General features: G+C 45.1%; 1 protein-coding gene across 1 annotated transcript in view; it reads left to right on the top strand.

Annotated features, from left to right (window-relative positions):
* Positions 1-25909, top strand: part of znf536 (zinc finger protein 536) — a 158867-nt gene extending 132958 nt beyond the window's left edge. Inside the window, 1 exon segment of the mRNA XM_048262699.1 lies at positions 24252-25909. Coding sequence (XP_048118656.1) covers positions 24252-24364 — 113 coding nt within the window. The 3' untranslated portion in view covers positions 24365-25909.
* The last annotated feature ends 1228 nt before the right edge of the window (positions 25910-27137 follow it).

Here is a 27137-nt window from a genome sequence, read left to right on the forward strand (position 1 = left end):
CATCCATGCAAGGCACCCCCCAAAAACAAAACACCACCACCCTCCCAGCTTTTAAACGAAAAGACAAAAAAAAAATAAAGCTAAAGCAATCTCCTCTTCATCATCAAATCCTGGCTGATCGGTATGCCACTGACGCCAACAGACAAACATCATATTCAGCCTCTCAGTCTCTAATTGACTGCATAAGGATTGGTCACACTTTTTAAGTAGCGTTCCATAATGGATTTCCATGTTTGCTGCGCTTTAAATGGCCGCTTCAAATGGATGGCAAAACGTCTCTTTATTATTAAAAACAACAGGGCTCTCTCTAGCTCTGCCTCTCACTAGCACTTTTTTCCCCTTCTCTCTCTTCCTTGTAAAGATGATATCAGCCAGCACTCTCTGTTTGTTTTTTTGCAAGGTCAACGGAGGCTGACAGTTGACAAACGATCTCAAGATGGCCACATCATCTGTCCTGTAATTTTTTGGGCAACGAGAAAAAAAACAGCAAAAATGATGCAATGAACCCATATCGTTTTTGGCCGTAGTTTTTAACACCTCCTTTTCACATAGTTGATTCAAGAGGTGGGTTTCATACCAAAAAAACACTCTTGGTTTTCTATGGTGCGTTGATTACTCATTTCTCCCTCAGAAGTTCTGAGCAAGGTTAAAAAAAATAATATAAAAAAGCCAGAGAGAATCTCTTTCAGATCTGGACTTATCCTGTTCCTCCATCACTAGGACTTGGCACAGAGCAAGGATTCAGAATTATAGACAAGCTGGTCATCAGATGGGAGTTGGGTTTATTTCTGTGTCTCTCCCCCCACTACACACACACACACACACACCCCTACCCCCAACCCTCCTCTCCCATTTGCTTCTCATCCAACTTATGTCTCATGTTTTTATTTATTTATTTTTTCTTCTTCTGCTGGACAGCTCCAACAGAATGCCCGAGAACTCCATGTCCTTGAGAACAGTGGAACTTTTCTGTTTTAATAATTTGATTGATTATTTATTTTGTCCTCTTGTTTCTCTACTAGCTCATGTCGTTTTTATTTTCTCTTCACATCATTATGTGCATTGCGACGGGGCATAAGCAAAAAATAAAGAAACTGCAACATGCAGAACTTCAATAATGACAGCCACTTTGACAAAACACAAAGTACGCTTTTTAATTACCTGACTTTTATAATGTTGTTGTCATCGCGGAGACAACACGTCTCCCCTGCACAGACACACTCCTCACACACACACACACACACACACCCTTTGTGATGTTCTTATTATGCTCTCATTTGAATGCCTACTCTCTGCAGGTAGTCCATCCTGCCTCCCCACTAACCAGCCCCCTCCCATCCACACACCTCCGTTACCTTGTTTTCATGATGTTTAATTGCATTAAGAGACGTACCATCTCAGAGAGAGAGAGAGAGAGGGAGAATGAGAAAAGGCGTGAGAGGGAGAGAGAGACGAGGTGTCATCACATTTTTAAAACACAATTAAGTAACATCTTGTCAGGCGCTCCCGTCTGACAGGCCCCGTGAACGGGAGAGCGGGTGACGCGGGTTGAACCGGGCCGGGCTGAGCCCGAGCCTGTGCCGCGCTGCACCGCGCTGTGCCAGAGCCCTCGTTTGCTCGACGACGACGTCGCAGCGCCCGTCAATGCGAGTGACAGCCGTTTCGCCACAAACTCCTCGCTGGGCCCCCCCGCCACGTCCCGAATAGACACGTCAGCCCGCCGCCCTCGCCCGCCAAATCAATGAGCTGCGAGGTGTGGCCCTCACGTCAGGAGGGGGGGGGGGGGGGCAGTGACGCTAATGAATCTGTTTCACGTGTGTGGTTGCTTGTTTGTATATTTTTCTGTTGTCTCTACCTCTCCCTTTCTTCATCTGACAAAATGAAAAGCCTTGCTCGTTAATTTGAAAAACAACATTCAGCAACTTTCTTATCAAAAGTGGAAGAACAGAGAGACGCTGGGCAGCGCCAGGGCGAAGTTGTCTTTTCTCTTCTTCTTTCTTTCTCACTCCTCCACTTGTTTTTTTTTCTTTCGCTCTTGAAAAGTGTTGATGTTTATTGGTTTATTGTCATTCCGCCAAAGTAAGATATCCACGTTGCAAGGTTGTAGTCTCAAAGCTGTCATTGTTGTTTCACCGAATACTCTGACAGCCAGGCTGATGAGGATGTTGGTGATGATGATGGTGGAGATGATGACAATGATGATGATGATGATGATGATGACAGCTTTGACGATTGTAATGTCCCTGCTGAGGATCATGATGATGATTGTGGTGATGATGGTGATATGACAATGCAGGCCCAGCATTTAAGCTGACTGCCCATCTGCCTGATTAAAAAGCTCATCCTTATCAGCGTATTCGCTTACACACAGTCTGGCCCAAAATAGGCAAAGCAATGGAACAAAAAAAAGAGCGAGAGAAAAGAGTTAGGGCTGTGTAGCACACTGATTTGGTTAGCACAACACCATCATGTCCAAATAGACACTTTATGAAAAATGATGCGCTTCGTTCATTAAAAAGCTGTCCTGCCTAATGTCATCTATTGGCTTGTCTGATACAGTGAAGTGGAACTGAGGCCATTGCCCCTTTGAATGCAAAGACAGCAGTATTGGATATTACACCTTGGAGCTGACGCAGAGAGACAAAGCACAAGGAGGAAAAGTAATGATCATATACAAATATCAATATGGAAAGGGGTCAATGCTAAAGAAGATGTATAGCTATTGATGTTTAAATAACAGTAGCGTCAGGGAATGAAAAAAAAAACAAGGAAAGCATAATATATTTTCTTCTGAGTCTGAACTGGAGGGGAAAAGTGCAGTTAATTGAATATGCTCAAGAAGAGGCATGGGGAATCATGCTCAGGCTAAGATAAAAAAAAGCAGAAACGCTCTCAATGCCTTGTGAACAAAACCAGAAATAAATATATAATCAGTTAGCATTATGCAGGTTTGCAGTGAAAGGCATTATCTGTCTGCCGTTGCCTCCTCAAGAAAAAGAACATTTGACAGTGCAACTCCCCGATGGAAAAAAAATGGGGAAAAGTTATGACTTCAAAAGTGTTTACTCCCCGTGTTTTTTTAATTTGTCTGGGCATATGCAGTTTATTTGCATTTCAAATGCGTGTATTTGAAGCAGGTGGTTTAAATGCCAAGATACGAATTGATGACAATCACCTCTACCTCCAGCGTCAAGGGAACTGTGCTCACGGCTGACATTAAAACTAAACGAACAGCAGCTAAACAAACACATAGGAATAGGAACTCAGAACCTACACACACACACACACACACAGAGAGAGACAACAATCACCAACCTCTCTTCTCCTCCACACCTCACCCCCACCACATCCGAGCCAGCCGCAACTCTTTAATATTCATGTACATTTAAATATCAGGGCATATAGAGATGGATGGACAGCTGTGTGTTTAAACAGACTGTGGCTCAGCAGTAAAAAGATAGAGGAGGATGAAGAAGGGGAAGAATGGTGAAAAAATAAACACAGCAACGCTTGAGAAAAGATAAATCTACTCAGCCATGAACGGCATAACCACCCACCCACCCCCCGCCTGCCGACCCACTCCCTACTGGCGTTGCCATGCCTCCATATTCATTCCTGTAATTTACAGTAAATCCAATAGCTGTCAATCACAAATTAAAAACTCCAGAATTTACAACAGGAGGAAACAGCTGCTTCTACATTTACAGCAAGACCACTCTAAAATATTAAAGACATGTCACCGAGCACTGGGCGGCCCTACATCTGCGGCCATCTGTTTTCTATTAAAACATTACACCGAAAATGCTGCTATTTCCATGCTTTTAGATCAGAGCAGGAAAGCAGGGCTGACAGTAAAGCCCACCACTGTGATTAGATTTTATTCACAGCCCCTTACTGAGTGTCAGCGAGGGGGAAAAAAATTGAGGGAAGTTAAAAAAAAAAAATCACCAGCAAGGGAACACCAAGGTCACATGTTAGGTGACCCAGACGAGTTGTTGATGGATCTTGGTGAGAGGGCCAGGCACATTCTGTATATCAAACATAACAACCTGATATCTTCTCCTCATGTGTCTGTCTAAGGCTCCGTGTGAGGCTGGTGTGGACATTGAAGGCACACTGGAAGTGATTCCATGACATTTGAGGCCCCGGTGTGCCCGCTTAGAGGATTGAAGTGCTGTGTTTGTGTGTGTGTGTGCGCATGTGTGTGAGAGAGAGAGAGGGAGAGAGAGAGAGAGTGAGGAGGGAAAAAAGGAGAGAAGGAAGACAGCCTGGCTTCTGAAAAAGACATGCTGAAATATTCAGTTACAGCGGCATCGGCTGTAAGAATTATGGTCAGTGTCAAAGGTAAACAATTACAACATCGTGAGTCACTTTTTGGAGCGAGGGCAAAGGAAGATCATTTCTCCATCTTTAATAGGTAATTTCCTTTGTCTTCTGAGTGCTATTTCACATGTTGCCTTCCACCGGGTGGTCCAGTGAAAAAAACCAAACTCTTGGCTCAGGACTCAGGATCAACATTCAGTCAAATGTTGCATTCAGAGGAGAAGCAAGCGCCGTGCTCTCTCTGCTGTGTGCAAGAGTGAACATATTTGGCTAATTTGACGCATAGATGACTTCTTCTTTTTTCCTCTTTTCTCCTTGTCTGCTGTCCAGAGAAAGTGGAAAACAATGCAAAAAAACCCCAAAAACAAATGAAATGGGGGGGGGGGGGATTGTCATTTCACTTTTAATTTTTGAAGTTTTGTTGGAAGTGTGGAGAGCTTTGCATACATCAGGGGGCTCTGATGTCATCGTTTTTTTTTTTTTTTTTGTGCGTGTGAATCATTAGGATATCAATGTACTGCCAGTGACAGAGAGACTCTGATTAACAAGCTCTCTGTTTTTCCTCCTGTGTTTTTTCCCCTTAAATGAGAACTCCCGCTGCTCAAAGCGACATCTCCCTCTCTCTCCCGCTCGCTCTCCTCTTGTCTCCTGCCTCCCTCATCCTCTTCGCCTCCTGTCGAAGATGGCAGGAGTCACAGGTGTGTGGCAATAATTACACATACACTCAGAGAAATAATGCCATTTCCCTCCATTTAATAAGTTAGCAGTAAAATGCAAAAGGGAGCAGGAGAGGAGAAGGGGGTTTAAATCTTATCTGATATCCAGCTCGCCTAACTTAATCATATGGCTCTTAAGAACAGGACACGGGCAGCTGGGGCTGGCTAATATGCATGCAATATGTGTGTAAAACGATATGCTTTAATTTCGAGCCCACTTTAAGCAGCAACAAAATCTGTTTATACGGCAGACATTTAAAAAGAAAAAGGGGAAAAAAGAAAACAGCGACCTGTTAACTCTATCACTGCCATCGAAACATGACATCTGTTTGGTCCTTTTTAGGTTTGTGTGAGTGTATGTGGGTGTTTATGTTGGAGGTTTTGAGAAAAGAATTTGCTATTGCTAAAAATAATTTAAACTGCTTGGCATAAACTAAAAATGATAAATCAAATACAGCATCACATTTGTGTGTGAAAAAGAGGTAGTAGCATTCAAGTCTCAAAAGACATGATGAATCTGTTGCTAGCATGCCTTTAAGTATGCTTTTGTCTTTAAGTCATTTTTGCTCTGCATCTTACATTTGAACTCTACTTGTATAGCAGCATCCTTAGTGGACTTTTTCTACAATTAGCAGCTTATACTTTCAGTAACATGAAAATTACCAACAGCCATCACAATAATTCATCCCAAAGCTAAAACCTGATATGGTTTACAGTTTAGGGTATTTCCAGAGTCTCTAGATGACTGTTTAAATACATGTTTTTATAGTTTTTCTAGCATCTTGTTAGGTGCACTCTTCATTGATTTGAGTCTGGCCCAATGGTCACTCTGAAAAAACCATCTAATGTCTCCAAAGTATGTTGTGGCCTTCAGAGTGTGTTCGAGAGGCCGGCTGATCTATAGCCCACACAGTCTGGCTTTTGTGTTGGCCGTTGTGATCTTAGAAGTCCCCTCAGTGGAACAGAGTAAGTGTGTGGAGATAAAGCCCTTTTCCTGGGTAGTCGCTCAGCTGCGCTTTCCTGGACCAGCACCATCTAGCGTGTCGCCAACGGGTGCGAGCAGAGAGCAGGAAGAGTCGGAGAGAGAGAGAGAGAGAGGGAGCGGGGGCCTGGAGGAGAGAGAGAGAGAGAGGGAGGGAGAGAGGGAGGGATGGGGGTTGCAAGGGAAAGAGGGGGGCGAATTAAACTTCAAAAAGCCTCCGACACAAGCTGCCGCTGGCCCTGACCACTCCACAGATGCTTTTGTTCATTCCTCTTTCTCCTCTCCTCTCCTCCACCATCACCCCCACCCCCCTACACACACACACACCTCCCCCTTTTCCCTCTCCCTCTGTCTTCCCTGTGTCTTTGGTGATACACTGTGAGTGAGGATATCAAAGTAGCGCTGTCTGTTAAGACTTCAAACCCCCGGCCCCGTCCGTCAACCCCAATCATATCTGCGCCCTGAAACGGAAGGCGCGCTCCGACTGGAGTGGAATATTTGATCTGTCCTCTTCAGGAGGATCAACAGTCCCCCCACAACTACCCCCCCTCCGCCCTCCCAAAAAAAAAAAAGCTCAGCAATGTTAACCTAAAGCGAGGGGGAGGGAAGAGAGGAGGAGGAAGAGGAAGCTGGCGGGGGCAGCCAGGCCTTGAAAACACTCCACTCCAGCGCTCTTTGCGCGAGATAAGGCCCCAATCTACACACACCCACTGCTCCAACACACCAGTGGAGATGTATGTCTATATTACTCACTGACCATGTGAACACGACAGCTTTTGTGAGAGAAATAGTGAGTGTGTGTGTGAGAATGTGTGTTATGACTAAATGCACCTTCTAGGTATATAATAGATACCGAAGAGACAAATCAAAGTACTGTACAATATCCAGCACATCATAGTACATAGAGTTTATTCATTCTTATTGCCATCTATGTAAACTGTGTATTCAATTTTCATAATAATTGTAATGAATGTCTTCAGGTTTGTACCAAACACACTGTAGAGTATATACCCCGACACAGTATAAATATACTGTACATTGAACCTTAAAATGTGTAATCACCTCCATCTATCTGTCCATTTATCTCTGAGCCTTTCTACCTTTTCGTCAGGCGCCTGACCACGGCTATGAATAGCCCCAGACATGTGTCATGAAGAGAGCGCTGGTATAGTTAGCTCTTAAATCCAGCGTCTGTGAAATCAGACTACATAATTACCTTTCGCATTAAGCCGTTTATGGACGTGAGACTTAGGCCAGGCTGTCTCACTCAGGCCAGCGCTGAGCAGCTGGTGGCATTAGTGCCACAGAGGGAGTGCCCAAGGGCAGCATCACCCAGCCACCCAGTGTGTGTGTGTGTGAGCATGTGTGTGTAAGAGAGAGAGAGAGAGAGAGAAAGTGTGTGTGTGTGTGTTTTCATGCATGAGAGGAAAGAATTTGGAGACCAACACTAGATTTTAAAAGGTGGGCCCACTACCACTATTTCTGAGACTCGCGCCATGCTTTTTCACAAGACATTTTGCCATCCAGTTTTATGAGTGGACAGACAGTCAGACACTTAAAGGCACTTAAGAATTTGACCACATCCCAATGGTACACAAAGTCTCTGATGAGTCTGACACTATTATTAAGTAAAGATGATGAATTCATTCATGTCTAGCTCACACGGTGAGGTGCCAGGGATCAATTCAGTTTTTCCACGACCCTGTGAGCTCTCAGTGAAAGGACACCTTCTCTAATCTCACCTGTCAACTCAAGCTCCCTCTTCTCACTACTGCGACACACAAGCATGTGTGTGTGTTTGTGCGTATGTGTACATATGTGTCTCTGAGTATAAAGGAACATCAGGGATGATCTTGGCCTGTGTGATTACCAAGCTTTAAGTCTGTTGCCGTACTGGCCACTCCACCTCACCCGACAGCATGAGTCTCGCTTACGTAATCAGCCACCGTCTGCAGACGCCTGCACAGACATGCACCTGTCACCCAAGACGACTTACACCAGACAGATTATTACACATTACAAATATGGCACGTCTCTAGCTTCATAAAGCTGTGTGTGTGTGTGTGTGTGTGCGCGCGTGCGGCGTACGTACGTGTGTCCATGTGTGTGTGGTTTTTGTTCACACATATGAAGCTAAACGTGTTCAGACATGCCAGTCTCTCAGTGGGCAAGCATCCTCAGTAGAATCCACACAGAGATCATTAACAAAAAGATAGGTGTATGGTTGTGCTTGCGTGATTTGTGTATGCATGTGTGGAGCTTTAGACACAAACAAACAAATTAATTAAAGCCAATTGCAGAATGATTGTGTGTGTGTGTGTGTGTGTGTGTGTGGGGGTTGGGGTGTTGTTATTGGAAACAGATGTCCATGCCGCCACTGGTAGGACGACGTCTCTCCATCGACATGTGTTAAGTGACAGTGATGGACAGCAGGCAGTCTCTTTAATAATTCAATATTTTTTAATCATCCCCCTCCTCCCTACTCCACTTTTGCAATGAAGGCAAAAATGCTTTTCTCTGACAAGGTTATCACTACACCAGTCCCAATTAAACGTCCCGTCACTGAAGGGAGGGGGAAAAAAGAGACAGATTTGGACTATTCATTTATTTATTGAGCAATGCATCATTTGATCATTTCTCCTGGATTTGAAGTTAACATAGGGATGCCAACACACACATACAGAGAAAGAGGGACAGAGAGAAAAGAGAGAGAGAGCAAGCCATCCCAGGACTGTTGTTTTTCCTCCCCCTTGTTTTGTCAGGGTAAAGTAATAAGATGTTTGTGGAGGCAGAGACAGAAAAGGCACAAGTAGGCGCAATAGACTTTACATTTTCCCCAGCACATCGACGCGGGTAAGTGAGCCTCAACTGACCAGAAATGATTTGCCTCTGTCTGTTAGACACGTAATGGAGTCATTTAACTAGTCAAATTAGGAGCTGCAGAGATGCAGCATGCTTCATTACTGGGTTCCAATGGGCACCATTTTACATTTACGTCAGGAATGATTTCAGGGCAAATTAATGTTTTTATTGTCTCATGCAAAGTCTACCCTCGCATGCGCAACACACACACACACGCACACACACACATACAAATATGCATTCACACAAACAAAAGACTTGCACCACCTAGAGGTCATCAGGGGCCACTGGCACAGGATGGTTCCCAAGGGAGGTGCCCGGGCCAGCTGACAGGCATTTTGCTGGGCAGCCCCTGGGGGCCTCGCAAAGGCAGTGTGAGATTTGCTGGGACCCTGGGCGGGCGAGCGGCGTGCATAAGCAGAGTGGGGGTGAGGGTGGTGTGTGTGTGTGTGTGTGTGGGGGGGCTCTGGCGTGACGGACAGGGCTCTGGCGCTCGTCGCCTGACATGTGCGATTGCAGATGAGAAGCAGAACCCCCTCGCTCCTGATCCAGGCCATGCTGCCCTGGTGGTGGTCACATGAGTGTTATTGTGTGAGGGATGTATATACGTACGTGTGTGTGTGTGTGGGGGGGGGCTTCTACCACAGGCTCATTTATAACCCTCTGATGCTGTGTTTGGATTTTGGCTTTTGCTTTTGATTTTTCTTTCTTTTTGAAACTCTTTATTTGCACATGCCTCTGATATCCGGCCCTGAATCTATTCCATCCGAACGGACACAATTGCCCAAAGATTACTCATTTTTGGCTTCAGGCGCACTATTGAACCAGATATAGTCCCATCATGTTTTCTGTGTGTATTTTTTTGTCTCTCTTCACTCAGGGCTTAATTTATCATCTGTAGATTTGTGCCAAACATGAGCGATTGAAATGCAACTGTATTGTACAGTAAGTGTGGAGTGATCCATCCCTCTGCTCTGCTATCTGTTGGCTCCATACCCACTTCTGGCTCAATCTGGCCGCGCGCACATCCACTCCTTTTGCACACATCCATAATCACTGACTGTTTTTCTTGATTGACAGTTAGCGAGATGTTTGAGAATGTGTGTCTTGCGGTGTGTGTGTTTGTGTATGTGTGTGTGAGGATGTCTCTGATAGTGTTTGTGTGTGTGTGTGTGTGTGTGTGTGTATGTGTGTGAACCCCCTCCCCCTCCCTCACTTGCAGCGCTTGTTGTGCTTGACATTCTGTCGATATCGTTTCACCCAAACACTGGGCCGTTTGATCGGCCTCTGGGCAGGCAGGCTTTAAGGCGGCGAGGCGCTGTTTGTTCAGCGATACACAGACGCGCCCGCCGAGCAGCGTTTCCCCTCCGCGTGGCGCGCCACGTTAAATAAGGGCTCTCCCTCGCGTCGCCACCCAGCACACTCGCTGCTGTCCCTCGGCGATAACCTCCGGCGTGAACCGCAGGCACTGCCTCTCCCCCGCCGCTGGTTTAACCCAGAGCGCGCTCACACACACACACACACACACACGCCCACCTGCATCAGAGCCTCATGCTCCTGGACGTGGGAGCTGGGCTTGACCAGGATGCACTGTTAAAGAGAGGACCTCAGGTTGGATTCTGTCAGACCTCATTAATCACACAATGAAATGAAAGGAGATGAGGGCTCTCTCTGTAACTCTCTCTCTTTCTGTCTCTCTCTCTCTCAATCTCCCTCTCTCACTCTCTTTGTCTGCCTTCATATTTCATTGTTTTTCTCCCCGTCTCGTATTTATTTATCGATCTGCAGTCCGGCTGGTTATCTTTGCATGGCGGGCAGTTATAGATGAATACACAAAGCCTTTCATTTGAACAAGAGATCATTGTGCTCTCCGTCCTCCCACGCTCCCATGCAGCTGAGGCGGGAAGAGGAAGGAGGGGGGCGGCTTTTTAACAAACGCCGTGATTTCCTGTCATCCCCGAGCAGCCGCCATCGAGCGCAGAGGAAAACAAACGTGGGAGTGTTTCTGATAACATAAAAATATTATCCTGCTTCTGTTGTTGACCACAGCGGCACCTCAGAGAATAGCCATTCCTGCTTTGAGTTGGGGCTCTTAGAAAGCACACCCCCCACCCACACACACACACACACTCACACACACTCACACGGTCGCCTGCACTAAAAAGTATGAGTCCATTTACAGGGCTTAGCCCAGTGGTGTGATTCAAACAAACTCTCCGAGCGGTCTGCTGGGACCCAGAGCCCTGGACGTGGGGCGCTTCTGGGGATGTCGGTGGCCGTTGTGGCTAGAACATTCAGGTTGTCATGACAGCCCGGGTTCAGGGCAGTAGCAAGGTGCCGTGGCTGACAGATTGTGTGAAAGAGTTTGGACAGGATTGCGTGGTGGGGTGACAGTATGGTCACAAAATAGATAGCAGAAGGTGCTCCCCAGGATCACACCGGGCCAAGAATGGTGGGACGGCTCCCCAGGGTGCCAGAGGACCTCCGAGATCAAACGAAGCAGCAGGCAAGCACTAGAGAGGGAGAGAGAGAGAGAGGGAGATAGACAGAGAGAGAGAGAGAGAGAGGGAGGGACGTGCAGGGAAACAGGGAAGGGTTTCTCACTGCAAGAAGTGTGGAGTGATAGTGCCTGCACTCATCTCTCATCCCTCCATTCTCCGGGGGACCCTAGGGCCAGAGGCCTCTGGTTCCCACAGACTGCTGCTGCGAAAAGGTGCATAATTACTCTTAAGAAGGTAATAGTGTCAATTTAATGCCCCTCTCTCCACATCTCTCACTCTGGGGAACAAAGGGCTCTCTAAGGCCGGCCTGACAGCTGTCCTCCACAGCCTACACTCCCACCATCACCGCTTTCAGCGAGATGATCAGCAGAGAGACAGAGGGGCCGGGTGGAGAGAAGCCGGTTGGAGTTATCAAAAAGACATCTCTTGTTACAGTTTTGCTTTATTTCGCATCAAATACAGTGCTCTGTCTGCTTTCCTTTGTAGCTGTGAAAAGTTCACCCCGCCGGTATGAAGCACACACACACACACACACACACACAAACACACACACACTTTTGTCTCGAAGTCAAGAGACGTCTCCTTATTGGAAAATCTTTCAATAAATCAATGTGACTTTAAACACATTTCCCCCGTGACATCCCTGACCTGATAAGAACTGAGCTAATCTCTTTTGAGGCTGTCGGAGTGCTTTGAACAAAATCTAGTTCGCATCTATCAGCAAGGTTATTTGTCAATGACTTATAATCCCAGGTAAATTTCACTGGTTTTATATTAGAAACGGCTAATGGTTCTCATGTCTGAAGTTTCTCAGGCTTGGGAAAAAGAGCGGAGATTGAAGTGGAACAAAAGGAATGTTATGGATCGGCCTGCCAAAACACAATGGGAGTAGAAAGTGAACAAAACAGGATAATTGTGGGGGTAACTGCAGAATTGCAAGTAGAACAGTGAGTGTACCTATTACTTCCTTATCGCTTTCTATCAAGTTAGTACTGCCACAGTCTTATTATTATCATTCTGATTAAATTCTGATACCACAGCATTAATTCCTAACACTGCTACTACAGTTACAAAAGCTATCACAGCACTTTTTATATTATTACTACGACTACTATTGTTACTAATACAAATGTTTTGTCTTAAGCTGTACTTTTAGTATAACTGCAGCTAATACTTAAAATGTTTCAAGTAATTCATCTTTTTCTGTTGAGTATAGAAGTAAAGCCATGGCACACAGGGTTTATATGAGTAGTCCTTCTGAGGCACAAGCTGTTCGGCACTGGCTTTTATTTCATCTTTTGAGCCATGAGAAGCAGACACCCTTGTTAATCTGCTGAATAGGAGGAGTAAGATGTACGTGAGGCTTAATATCACTTAAGCCCTTCTTGATGGCCATACAGTGGAGCTGTGCCACTCCCTTCTCCTCCTTTTTCTCTGGCGCTCCTCTTGTCCTTCCCACCACTATATACCCTTAAGAACAATCGTGCTGCCCACCAGCAGATACCTCCTACTGCTTAGTAGGAGTCTCCCCCAGCAACACCGGCTGAACGGAGAAAAATAACTAAGAGGACCTGACCTACTTGGTAATTTATGAAGACTCAATTAAAGGAGTACACAAAGTAATGGCTCTGCAGAATGCCTGTGTCCAGCACACTGTTGATATGTTTTGTCCGTGGGTATTAGAACAGAGCGTCCGGGCTTCATAAACAGGGTTCAGGGATGAATAATTGATATCTGCAGATTTGCGTTTTGACACCGGCACAGAGTGCGCTGCCTATTTTATTTATCAAGTGGGCTGAGCCGCCCCTGTTCCTCTCCTACACGTTCATAAATAAGACACACGGCAAAGAAGGGTAGCGCTTTAAATTGATACGTCAATTTCCACCATATCAGGACACATCCCTACAGATGTATCTACAGTGACGACTCACAGCCTTCACGTTTTTTCTTTCTTTTCCCTTTTCTCCCTCGCTCTCTCTGTTTCTTCTTTTCTTTCTTCTTTTTTTAAAAGTCAAAAAGCTCTCTCTTTTCATATCTACTCCTTGAATGGATTTCCCTTGTCTGTGCGAGGCAGCATGGAAAACTCATGCCATATCTGTCAGCTCCGAATGGAGCCTCGGTCTCTGAAGAGCATTTCTTGATCTCACGCAAGTGTTTATGGTTGTGTCAAATGAAAAGGGACTTGCCGTAAGTGCTTACCCGGACACGTAAATAGTTTGACATTTTGTTCTCTAACAACGTCTTACTTCTGCTGGTACAGTAAATAAGGGAAGCTAAACAATGGCACAGTTTGCAATCAGAATGCAGATCTGAATATGTGATTTGTTATAGAGGCGTGTTTCATTTCGTTTCATCTGTTCTCTGCACATTTCTGGTTAAGGACATCAGACTTACTGGTCTCATGTGTGGGCAAGACAAAGAATTATACTTCCTGCATGTTTCATTTCAAGGTCTGTATAGCATGTGTGTGTGTGTGTGTGTGTGTGTGTGTGTGTGTGTGTGTGTGTGTGTGTGTGTGTGTGTGTGTGTGTTTGATTGAGATAGAAAGAGGCAAGGAGAGGAGTGCATTATAAACTGAATGTGTTTAGATATGGTTGAGGTCCAGTCCAGGTAAGATATAAAAAAAAAAAATGTGTATGTGACAGAGCCCCTCCACCCTACTGTCTCCCTCTTTCCCACTCGGTTACTCACACAGACACACACAGACACACTCTCATGCTACATACTTGCAGCACTCTGTAATGTGTGATATAATTCCACATGTATCCATTCTCCCACGCCGAGGCCGTAAATTAAAACCAAAGTGCAGGAGAGAAAGGAACAGGTCCAGAGGGGTTGCTGAACCTTCAGACAAAGAGCAAGGGTTTAGTGCCTGGTGACAACCTTGGAGAATAGCACAGACCCAGGCTTCAAAATAGCCCTGGTAACTGGACTGCCATAGAGAAAATGCATGTTGTACAGTAGTATGTATAGCGACACTGCATTGTTAATTTAAATGCGAGAAGAAAAATGGCCCCCCTTGAAAACGATATTTTCTTCTTTTAACTCCAGTTTTGCTTGTTTTTAATGTGCTCATACATATGCCTACTGCAATTGCTGAGCATATCTGAGGCAATCCCATGCCAATGGTGTAATTGTATTCATTTAAAGAATGCTATTAGATATATGTGGGGGTGCATATGATTGTGTATGTATAGGAAGGGTGGTGAGAGAATGAGCTGTGGCGTGGCTGAGGGGTGAGGAGCAGACCCAGTGAGTGTGGCGGGAGGAGAGGAGAGGAGCGGAGAGAAGGAGGTGATGGTAGCAAGGAGCTCCCGGGGGGCCCCCTCATCTCTGCTAATTATCCACTCTGGAAGCCGTGGTTGGAGGGGATCCTCTGAGAACGCTTCTTTAAAACTATCCCTTTTTTTCTACCTCTACCTAAAGTGATAGCAGGACATATTAACAGCCATCACAACAAAACAGGACGCATCCTGCTTTTCTCTGATGGCTTACGCGACCCCTGAAACCCGCCGCGTTCACGTGCACATCAGAGCGGCTTGGACGCTGAACGCCAGGGCCTTCGCTGACCCCGTGCTGGAAACATCTGGTTAGAGCCGGGGGAAGTCTCGGTGGCCATCCTGCCATCGATATGCGGAGAAAAAAGTCGGAAACGTAAAGAAGAGTCTATTCATAAATAGCTCTGTCTTAATTGAGACCCAGTAAGAGTAAGTAGCAGATGTTAGACTGGGAACTGTTGAATCATCGGAGACCGGCAGGGAAAGCAGGCGAAATCACATTAAAAAATCAGCCAGGTGCTCGTGATTTTCCATCACACTGCTTCACCACCATGTTGGAGTTTGAGAAGAGGGGGTGGAGGTGTGTGTGTGTAATGGGGAGGGGGTGATGACTAGAAAGATCAACCTACAGATGAGTGTCTTAGACTGAAGATGCTTTAATAATTCTTTATTTTTCCCTTTCTTGTATATTATTTTTCTTCATCTTTTCATTTGAGGGATTAATATAGGACAGCAATTGTGGGTTACTGAACCCTTTGGTGTAAGTGTAAAAAATGGTGGTAATAATCTTCCCTCTGAGGATTCTGACTGCTAGTGTCGACTAGTTTTTAAAGACTTGTGATTTCACTTTCTTTTTTGCCTCGTTCCCAGGAGTATAGCAGTCCTATCGCTACTCGCCTTGTTTTCTCTCATCTCAGTCCAAACGAACACAGAGTTAGTCAAAGCTTGCCTCCATCACTTGTCACTGGCAGCACAGACAAGTCAGTCCCACCCCTCCTCCTTCCTGTTAGTCTCTCTCTCTCTCTCTCTCTCTCTCTCTCTCTCTTTCTCGGTCGCTCTCTCTCCCAGACGTATTTTAAAGTGTTAAAGTGCTTCTGGCTGGCTCACTAGGAGAAGGCTGGGGTGGGGTGTGGAGGGCTGCTCCCCTGGCTGTCTCCCTCACTAAGGTGTTGAGTGGATGGCAGGTGATCTCTGAGGCTGCTGGGGGGACCTGGGGAGGAAGTAGCACTGACAGGTCCCATTGAAGAGGATTAAAGGCACTGTGTCTCCTTCCATTCCTCTCTTCCTCTTGCTGTGACTATTTCTGTCTGTCTCTCACACACACACACAGAGTACCATTCGTTCGCTTTCTCTCTCCCCTCTCTCTCTCTCTCTCTCTCTCGCTCGCTGTGTCTAACTCTATCGCTCCTGCAATCTGCGCAGTGACAGACAGCGTCGCTCTCTCTCGCGCGCGCGCAAGCTCTGAGGGGACGGCGTCTAGGGGCAGCGTGGCCGACTGACTGAGCCCGCGGCTTCGGGCGCGGCATCGCCAGCGTTTCCCACCAGCCAGCGCACACAAAATGAGTAGTGGATCTGGGTGGCTTGCTTGGCCTTCTGCGAATAATACCGCCGCGCTCTCCGCCGGGACCGGGGCTCCCAGATTAGAGCACACAATTAATACAAGACATGCTAGCAAGAAAGGGAGTTGCTGAATATCATTAGACTGTCTCAGACACTGAGACTCTCAGGCCCCTGTACATACACACTCTGTGCGTGGTGTGTGTGTGTGTGTGTGTGTGCGTACAGTGCGTGCGTGTGTGTCGTCGCGTGCGTGTGTGCGTGGGGAGTGTGTGTGTGTGTGTGTGTGTGTGCGTGCGTGCGTGTGTGTGCGTGAGTGTGTGTGTGTGTGTGTGTGTGTGTGTGTGTGTGTGTGTGTGTGTGTGTGTGCGTGCGTGCGTGTGTGTGCGTGAGTGTGTGTGTGTGTGCGTGCGTGCGTGTGTGTGCGTGAGTGTGTGTGTGTGTGTGTGTGTGTGCGTGCGTGCGTGTGTGTGCGTGTGTGTGTGTGTGTGTGGGGGAGGGAGGGGGGTGATGACTCAGAAAGATCAACCTACAGATGAGTGTCTTAGACTGAAGATGCTTTAATAATTTTTTATTTTTTTTTCCCTTTCTTGTATATTATTATTTTTCTTCATCTTTTTCATTTGAGGGATTAATATAGGACAGCAATGTGGGTTACTGAACCCTTTGGTGTAAGTGTAAAAAATGGTGGTAATAATCTTCCCTCTGAGGATTCTGACTGCTAGTGTCGACTAGTTTTTAAAGACTTGTGATTTCACTTTCTTTTTTGCCTCGTTCCCAGGAGTATAGCAGTCCTATCGCTACTCGCCTTGTTTTCTCTCATCTCAGTCCAAACGAACACAGAGTTAGTCAAAGCTTGCCTCCATCACTTGTCACTGGCAGCACAGACAAGTCAGTCCCACCCTCCTCCTTCCTGTTAGTCTCTCTCTCTCTCTCTCTCTCTCTCTTCTCTGGTCAGCTTCTCTCCCAGACGTATTTTAAAGTGTTAAAGTGCTTCTGGCTGGCTCACTAGGAGAAGGCTGGGGTGGGGTGTGGAGGGCTGCTCCCCTGGCTGTCTCCCTCACTAAGGTGTTGAGTGGATGGCAGGTGATCTCTGAGGCTGCTGGGGGGACCTGGGGAGGAAGTAGCACTGACAGGTCCCATTGAAGAGGATTAAAGGCACTGTGTCTCCTTCCATTCCTCTCTTCCTCTTGCTGTGACTATTTCTGTCGTCTCTCCTCACACACACACAGAGAAAGTACCATTCGCTCCCTCTCTCCCTCTCTCTCTCTCTCTTTCGCTGTGTCTAACTCTATCGCTCCTGCAATCTGCGAGTGACAGACAGCGTCGCCGCTCTTTGGCAAGAAGCTCTGAGGGACGGGCCTAGGGCAGCGGGCCGACTGACTGAGCCCCCTCAGCCGGGCGCCGGGCATCCGGGCCGTTCCCACCGCAGCCCGACGCCACACAAAATGAGTAAGTGGATACGGCGGCGGTGCGCGGCGCGCTTCTGCGAATAATACCGCCGCGCTCTCCGCCGGGACCGGGGCTCCCAGATTAGAGCACACAATTAATACAAGACATGCTAGCAAGAAAGGGAGTTGCTGAATATCATTAGACTGTCTCAGACACTGAGACTCTCAGGCCCCTGTACATACACTCTGTGCGTGAGTGTGTGTGTGTGTGTGTGTGTACGTACAGTACGTGCGTGTGTGTGCGTGCGTGCGTGTGTGTGCGTGAGTGTGTGCGTGTGTTCGCTTGATGAACTACTGGTACGGGGACAGATAGTATAATGGAGGCTGTAGTGTTTTTTGACAGGTGATATTTAGTTGTGAGTGTGCCACCCCCTGCATGCGACTTAAATGTTTCATTTTTATTCCGGCGCAGGCGAATAAGAAAACATATTGCTTAAGCCTCTTGTCATCGGCAGGCGAGTTTGGCCTATTTAAGCAGCGACCGGCGCTGCTCGCTCTGCTCACCCCACGTAGAGCCGAGAGAAATAAAAAGCATGATTCATAATCAAATGAGCCCCGATGAACAAAAAATGACCTCATCTCTTCCTGTTGTCAAACAAAAGCGTCTTTTTTAAAATGGAGGGAGGAGGGGGAGAGGAGAAGAATCTAGAACACTGTACAGGCCAAAGCCTCATCGCACAAAACTAAATCAGGGACCATTGAGGAGAAAACAGACAATGACAACTTCTTTTTTTTACGCAACAGCCTTGATTCAACCTTGTTAGCTATGGAGCACTTTGGTAATCGCCTCTTAATGATTTTTTTTTTTTTTTTTAAAAACGTCAGACTTCAGCTTGTGCTGGAGCTGCAAGAGTGTCACAGTCATTTAAGACGTGGCCTTTTTTCCCTCCCTGGGCACATTCCATCGCCATTATGTTACATTGTTGCTGAATAAAGGCTGGTATTATGTTCCCACAGTAAAGGGCAGAAGTGGCCTGAGTTTTTATCTGCTGAACGAATCAATCAGGATTATGTCAGTTGAAAAGAATCACAGACAGCAGTCGCCAGCAAACCGAGGGGGTTGTGTGTGTATGTGTGTAATTTGTGAGTGTATCAGTGTGTGTCAGTGTATGTCTGTGTATGTGTGTCAGCGTATGTGAGTAAAAAGACAAAACAGCGAGAAGGATATTCTCTTTTTTTAAAAAAAATGTATTTATCGGCCATGAATATGGCGTGGTGACTGAAGTATAATTTTTTGCTGTCTTTCTCTCTATCTCTTTCTTTTCTTCCCCTCTCCCCTTCTCTCTCCCTCTATCTATCTCTCCGGGAGGATTCTAAGGGGCGCTAATTATCATTTCAGCAGAAATGATTAGGAGATCAAATGGAGATCGAATGCCATTTCCTTCCATTAATGCGGGGGGTTTAGTGCGTCTGTCGTGGCGTGGCCGTCGCCAGGGCCTGTGGGAAAACGAGCGAGGGAAGAATGGAGCAGGGGCTTAAGAGAGGAGGCCAGGGCGGGGCTTGGCAGAGGGGCGCTGGGCCTATTCATCTCCGCACCAGCCCCAGAGAGGGAGGGAGAGAGAGAGAGAGAGAGAGAGAAAGAAGGGGAGAGAGAGTATCCAGGACCATAGTAAGGGAGAGGGAGAACAGTTAAGAGGTAAAGAGAGGAAGAGCAGAGGTGAGACAAGGAGAGGAGGACAGAGAGAGACAGAGCAAGAGAGGGAGAGCCTGAGGGAGAGAGAGAGATAGTTCTAGATAAATGTATGAATGTACAGACACAGTAGACAGTAGCAGTTCATCTAGCTCTGGCTGTTGTGAATAGAGTTGTTACACGAGGAAGTCTGTGTTGTACTGAGAAAACAGGAAAACAGAGGAATAGAGGAAAAGAAAGAGTTGTACAGAGATTTATTTTCACAGTGAGGGAGTCAAGGAGACAGCACAGAAGGCCAGGCTGTAACATAAGAGGAAAGGCTGATTTGGGGGTCGTCTGGTCAAGCCTGGCCCCACTGTAAATCACCTATAAGTTCACATGTTGCCCCACTCACACCCAGGGGTCATAGCACTGCCACACATGTCCAAAGTAGTCCGTCAGTGCGCCTCGCTTCAGTACGATTCCCACAAGCACACATTCAGAAGGCAGCAGCAGTAGTCACTCTGGCTGCTGTCGTTTTGGGGGAAACATTACATATTTTGACAAATATTGATGTCATAAATAAAAGAGGGAGTGGGGGGCGATCACAAGTGCTTAGCCATTTTCACATTCGTATTTATGTGTTGCAAAAAAGGTAATAGATCAAGCACATTCCATTATTCTCTTATAAGATCATTAGCAAATATAATTAGATATGAAAGTAAAGTCATTTGGAGAAGAGAGGAGAGAAAGTGCTATCAGGCACAGAAGACAGATTGCTGCATCAGTGTTTGGGCTTAAATTGCTCAGTGGAGGTATTATCTGCGTGGAAATCTTTTTGCCCCAGAAATAGAGTTTGGGAAGACGTCAGATAGCTCGCTCAAGTATTTCTGTCATCTTCTCAAGACCATTTTATTTCTCCTATACAGGCTTTTTTGTGTGTCATAGACAAGGGTTGTGCGTTGTGGAGGAGGATGTTGTTTTCAGTGATTTTCAGTTAGTCACAGAGCCGTCGACATCGTAGCTCAACTTATTTTTTATCTCTATACCACAATAGTCATATTAGGTCGTGGTGGTGCCTAAATTCAGTGATTTTATTCACCGGTTCAGCTCCTCATGAGGGTGGGGAGTAAAGTTATTTTATCTGAGCGTGTTCCCTTTATTTGGCTTCTCTAGTTATATGTTCGCAGCAAAAGGGAATCCAGGTTTGTTCTCCTGTTCTCCATACCAGTGGGGAATAAGAGAAGAGGGATCCCTTTTTTTAAATTGTGCCAAATGTACAACTTTGTCTCTTGATTTTTCCTCCTTTCGCACACCTCATGGAGGCAGCCAGTCATCTGAGGGGGGGGGGGGACGTGAACTCATACAACCACCAACACAACAATCGTCTGTGTCTCGACTCGAAATGCGCCCGTTTTTCTAGTTTCGCTTTGAGGGAGGGGTGGGGGTGGTGAATGCGGATTCTTCTAGTCTTTGTGAATCACAGCAAATGGTATTCATAAACATCCTGTATTCATTAAAACCTTCTAAAAATATGATTTGGGTGCACTTCCTCACGCTCAGACGCACGAGTGCATGTGTGTGTGCGTGTGTGTATGTCTGTGTGTGTACTTGTATTTACATATTTATAAATACTGGGCTGTACAATGAGGCCTACCTTTGCCAAAAACAACACTTCTCCAGCCGTGCCGGATGCCTGCGGGAGAACAAAGAGCTGAGAGGCACCTTCCATAGTGGCTGCAGTCATTGAGATCACGAGATGAGTGGAAGGCAGACAAATGAAGTCACATCTATATCATGACCAAACCACTCTCCTACAGCAGACACTGGGGCCTCCTGCGGGGCAGGAACAACAAAAGAAAGTCTAGCACACATCTTAAAAAAATGTAGTTCCCCACTTCCTTAGATTCATGATGAATTGACAAGATATTTTCTAAAATTGCTGTACTCTTAACACTAGTTCACATTAGTTCATCTGTGCTGGATTGCTTGTGTATATAGAGTCAGATTTATTTCAAAAGGTTAAATAGAGAAACACATAGAGCAACAATCAGTATCTTGAAATACTTTCTAAACAGGAAAACTAAAATACCGACATCCAATGATTATAGACCCCAACATAATATTATTCCACAAGCAGGGGGAAGTGTTTTGAGGAGGATGTCAGGAGGAGATGACGAATGGCTGCTTTCCCTTGCAAAGTGTTTTTTATCTGTAGCAAATTTGCTGCATGGATGCAAAAGAAGCCATTTTGCCTTCATATATTGTGCAAATGTCAGGTTGAAGACCCCAGACACACCAGTGTATCCCTCAGCGTCTTGGCCCTAGTTAGCAGAGCCTTGTGTTAGCCCATTGTTCTGTCCGCCTCTTCATTTATCCATTCTGTTAAGCATGACACATGTATTAACATAAGATGGATCCCGGAGCTATGAGTCCTCTTACCATATGTCTTGTATTAGTTTCCAGGGCCTCTCGCAGCCTAATGCTCTTTCTATATATGCACTACCCAAGCTGACCTGTAGAGGGGAGAAAAAAACCTTTTGTGCTCCAAGTCATTGCATCCTGGGCTTGAGTACTGCACCTTGTCTGTGGGAACCATACCAAATACTGTATGTCTTGTAGCAGCATGCTCGTTAATAATAATTCATAGGATTAATGATGGATAAATGGAGTGCTGACCTTCTCTAGAATCTGATGCTCAGACGAGTGCATCACTCATCCGTAATTCTGTGCGTGGGCTATTTGATGGCTAAAGCATTGCAACCTCTGCGATTCGTAGGGGCAAAACATGTTTAGATTGGCAGGGTGTTCCTGGATGATGCTTGTGGAATGCAGCATATGTGCTTCTCTCTCTTGGGTTGCAATGCGCTATTGGTGCCGTTGGGAAATCACACAGGCCTACTAAAAAAAGGAGGAAAAAAAATAGCAGTCTATAAAACCTGTAAAGTTGGCCTGATCTCTCAACCACAGTGGCAGTTGTTTGGGGAGCAGAGAAGGCGTCCTTAAATAATGGCATTCCAGGTGGCTCAGTTAATGAAGAGTGAAAATCAAATATGGGGCTTAATCTGTAACTCATTACTGAAAGTTTCTTTAAGAGGAACTCACAAAAAAGAAACACCCTTGGGAGATTAGGCACTTTAAAACCTGGGGAATTCAATATATTATTACTACTAATATCACATATTATTTTAATAATTTAATTATCACTGCAAAAATATGGCATCAGTTAGTTCCCCCATCTATTTATACTGAAATGGGTAAGTTTGTCAATAAGCATCACATGCATTATTGTCATTAAAGTATACAGCAAGGTAAATGGGACCTGAAGAATTGATACTGGGGAGTAGGTGCATTTGTGGAGACTGAATCTGAAGGCTTGCACCGCCATCTAGTGGCCAGAGTACGTTGATGCATATTCTAGCAACTGTTTTTGGTAATACGTGGGGAGACATACAAAAAAAGACTTGCACAAGAGCGAAATGGCCGCTTTTGATATTCAGTGATATGTCAAAGTGCTATGGCATATCAAAGGGATTAAGACAGCATGATATGACCATCTTCAAAAGTTAACTTTATGAAATGACGGTCGTTTAAATTTGTTTGCGGGTCCGGGCAAGGGTATTTCAAGTGTGAAATAGTATCATTAATCACTGGTGTTCCGGTTGTTAGAGAAGCATTCATATCTCCACATCTCTCAATATTAGTACCAGACGAGGCGGAAATGCTTTAATTCTTTTTTCTTAATCTCCGTCAGCTTTTTCTAAACCACATGGCAACTGCGCTTTAAGTGGACTGCTTTAAGAAACACATCTTGATTTGAGAGTGACGGTGTGATTGTGTGCCTAATGCGGGGAGAGTAGGTGTCAGCGTTATTGCTCTTTGGCAAAACTAAATGACGATGTTTTATCCCGTTATTAGTTTTCCATGGCTCTGCTCTGTCTCTTCATTTCATTCCGATATCGCGTTCTTGCGCGAGCACACTCAAATATAAGCATGTTTTAATTTCATTTTGTCACTTTCATGGAGGCACTTTAAAAGAACATGACACGGAAATGCACTCTGTAGATTTTATTGGCAAATAATTTCCCCAGAAGTTGTTGAGGGAATGAAACACCATTCGTATTATTTAGTTCAAACCGCAGAAGAACATAATTAGAAAGACTAAGCATTTTTGCTAGATTCAAACTTCAGCAATAATTGCGCAACCCAGTTCAACTTCATAATGTCCCATTTCCGTTATCTAGAAAATACAACTTGCTTGGAAAAAGTCTGAAAAATCTGCCAATTATCATATGTCCTTTATTGTTACTGTTTCTGTCACCTTTGCCCAGCAACTTTATCTCTACGCAAATGCACTCGTAGTTATTTCTTACATTCAGTAAAACTGACAGTGTTGACAATTATTGTCTCTATTATTCTCTCCGTCAATAATAAAGTATTTTGACCTAATCCAGTAGTGGATATTACTCTCCAGTTTCCTAACAGTAGACATAGTTGGCTAACACTTTTTTGAACAAGCATAGTGACATTCAATAATAAACACTTATTAGTGGCAATATGGCCTCATCATATTTTACAATGACTTTGCAAAAACATGTTGCACTCACCAGCACAATATATTTAGCACATCTAACTTCCTACATTCATTGCATGCATTATCCATTTGTAAGTCAATGATTTGCCATGGATCTTCATCAGTAAGATACAATCCTAGCTTGCAGTTTGCAATGTAATGCAGGCCTAGTTCATTATTCCAACAGAAATAAAGTCAGCTATGTTAACATCAGCACAAAGAAGGGCTGAGACAGTACACGCTATCTGTGTATGAGTGTGTGTGCATTTGTTAGTGTGTGTGTGTAGTGTAGTGTGTGGTGTCAAATAAAATGTTCAGTGTGTGATTTGATAGGTAGAGAGAGAGAGAGCAAGAGAGGTAGAGAGAGAGCAACCCTAATGTTTGTTCTCTTGACCGCAGTTCATCTGTGGGCCACAGAGGAGGAAGGTCCCGGCAGCTTCGGCCCAACTCTGTCCCCCGAGCTTAACCTAGCCGACTCTGAGATGCACGACGCCTCTCTAAACAGAGACTAACACCATCTGGAAGCACGCGCTGGGGGCCATGACGATGATGATGATGATGATGATGGTGGTGGAGGTGGCGAAGAAGACAAACTCTTGATTAAAAACAGACTATTTAAGAACAAACAAACTAACAGACAAAACAATGGATGGATTACGCTGAAGCAGGAGCAATCGGCGCTTCTCTGCAGGCATGGCAGAGAGGATGAGACCTGCTGACTTTTAGTGGACTGGACACTTTAAAAAAAACTGTGGGGAAAAAAAAGAAAAAAAAGACTGGCTTCACAGCGCATTTGTTCAACGTCTCTTGAATCTTTCTTGTAGCCATATGTTCTGTGCAGTCCCTGTTTTTGGCTTTGACATTGTGAAAAAAAAAAAAAAAAAAAAAAACAAAAGCTTAAAAAGGCTAAAAAATACTACCTGCGTGTCCAATGTCTATGAGTGCAACACATTCCTTTATCCAAGATGGAAGTAGAAGCAATGCAGTGCTCAGTCAGCTGATGTGGAACAGACAGGAGGAGAGCGGAGAGCTCGGCCCACATGCTCAGCCTCTCCACAACCACACAACCTTCACATTCTGCCGCTTCCTCTGGAAACCAGAGACATGACAATATCCACACTGCCCTTTGACACACCTCTGTTATGCTACAATGGTTTTGACTGGACATGACTGTTTCCCGAAACCCCCGGTCCGGCCAACCCAGAGCACAGTCTCCTTCAGTGACCAAGCCCCGCTAACCTGGGAGACCAAGCACAGTCCGAGGCCGTCAAGGCCTACCCATCTCTCCTACCCCACACACTCCCAAGGGCACCAACAACCAGGACTGAAGTAGAACCGCTCACTCCGACAATCTGGTGCTTTATAAGAGGAGGGGGCAACAATGCGATGACACATAGGTGGAGTTGTTGGGTGAATGCAGGGTGGGGTAGCCATGGTGATCTATGGTCCATGGCAACTAAAAGGAAAGGAGAGGCCTGTGTGTTGGAAGAAAAGATTGTTGAAGTGGTCTCTCCTCACCTTTCTTAATTAGAGAGTGATATATGTGCTCATACACAAATATGAAATGTGTGGAGTTAGGTGTAAAATAAAAGTGAGTTAAAACAGAAGTATAACAGTCAGATTGTATTCCTCTAAGAGAAAGTACCAACGTGACAAGAATATCTAGTTTACACCAGACTCATGTTATGAATCAACACCAACTGACATATTTGAAAACTAAAGATGATAAAGAATGCTAGATGAAAAATGAAAACCACCATCTTGTTTTATCTCTCCTGTATATGTCAAGGACAATAGTGTTGACAAAAAATAGTGTTGAAGAAACATTTGTAATATACTGCCACAGATCAATGTTGCAAAGTGTTACTGACTACTGAAATGGTTTGATGTATTTACTTATTAAAAAGAAGAAAAAAAGCAGGAAACAAATATTGTCTAGCCTTAGATACAGTCATCTGTTGTTGCATCTACACAGCTAGCTGTTTTAGATGGTAGCTATTAGAATGGATTTTTTTTTTCAAGTACTGTACTTTTTGCCTTCTACAATGTAAAGAAAAGAAGAAAAAAAGAAAAGATTGACAATCTTCTCATATTGCTGCAAGCATATGCCCATACAGTATATACATAACTCATACAAACATACATAGAGGGGTTTCTCTTGTTTTCTCCAAAAGTATTTTGCACTGTGATAGTAATTCTAAACCCAGTCTATACAGTACAAAGTTAAAAACTAACTAAAAATGACAAGTGTGTATGTGTGTGTGTTTGTGTGTCCCTTGACATTGTGAAATGTTACTTTCCCCCCTCCCACCTCTGTTCTCTTGTGAACGCTGACAAATTCTCTGTGATCAGTCCATCTCTGATCACCATTCTTTTGGTCTCTGAAACATCCCTTTCAAGAAGAGTTTTCTTCACCTTTAAAAGCTCATGCCACCATGTACAGCCTCAGCCATCTGATAAAAGCATAGGCCGTGAGTCATGAACTGTACAAAGCTTAGTGTTGGGTCCCCATTCCTTCCTTTGCAAATAAACCCTTCTTTTTTCTGGCATAATGCATTCTTTTAGCATAAGACCTACAGCCCTTCCATATCCGCCTGGTAATGAGAAAAGCCAAACATAAAAAAGAAAAAGTAGCGTGTTATTGTATACTTGGGCACCGAGTGTAGCAGCACGCACTGGGACCTGCTAGTGATTGGCCAAAACTGACCGATAAGATGCATCTATTTCCCTGGTCATATGGCTCAAGCTGGCTGTGTTCCTGTAGACGTTCTCTCTCTCTCTTCTCTCTCTCTCTCTCTCTCTCTCTCTGTAGTGCAGTACCTGGGAAAATGAGCTGAAGGTGTCTGCCTGGGTTTTACTAATCCAGCGTATGAGCATTCCAGTCCCCTCCCACCCCAACCCTATGCCCCTCACCCAGAGCTGTCTTGTGAGCTGTAAACTTTTCCGTTTGCTGTACCCTCATGGCAGATGCTTTGTTTTGTAACTACTGAACTGTACTTATAATAAAATAATATGTATTCAAACTATGAAGGAGTGGTGTGGAAAAATGAGTGGTCTTTGTCTACGATTGAGCACAGGCTCCAACTGCCAAAAGGCAAACAAAAGAGGCTTACAATGACCTCATGGGAATCAGCACATGTTTAAATTCAGGAAGGTGGTGTCTGAAAGTTCATACTCGCTCTGGAGTACAGACACGCTCGCCTCTTTCAACTATGAAATACATCCTGCACTCTCACACGTGCACACACACACAGGCACAACTGCAAATACACATAAAAGACACGC

This window comes from Alosa alosa, chromosome 14 (assembly GCF_017589495.1).
Source record: "Alosa alosa isolate M-15738 ecotype Scorff River chromosome 14, AALO_Geno_1.1, whole genome shotgun sequence".
NCBI lineage: Eukaryota > Metazoa > Chordata > Actinopteri > Clupeiformes > Clupeidae > Alosa > Alosa alosa.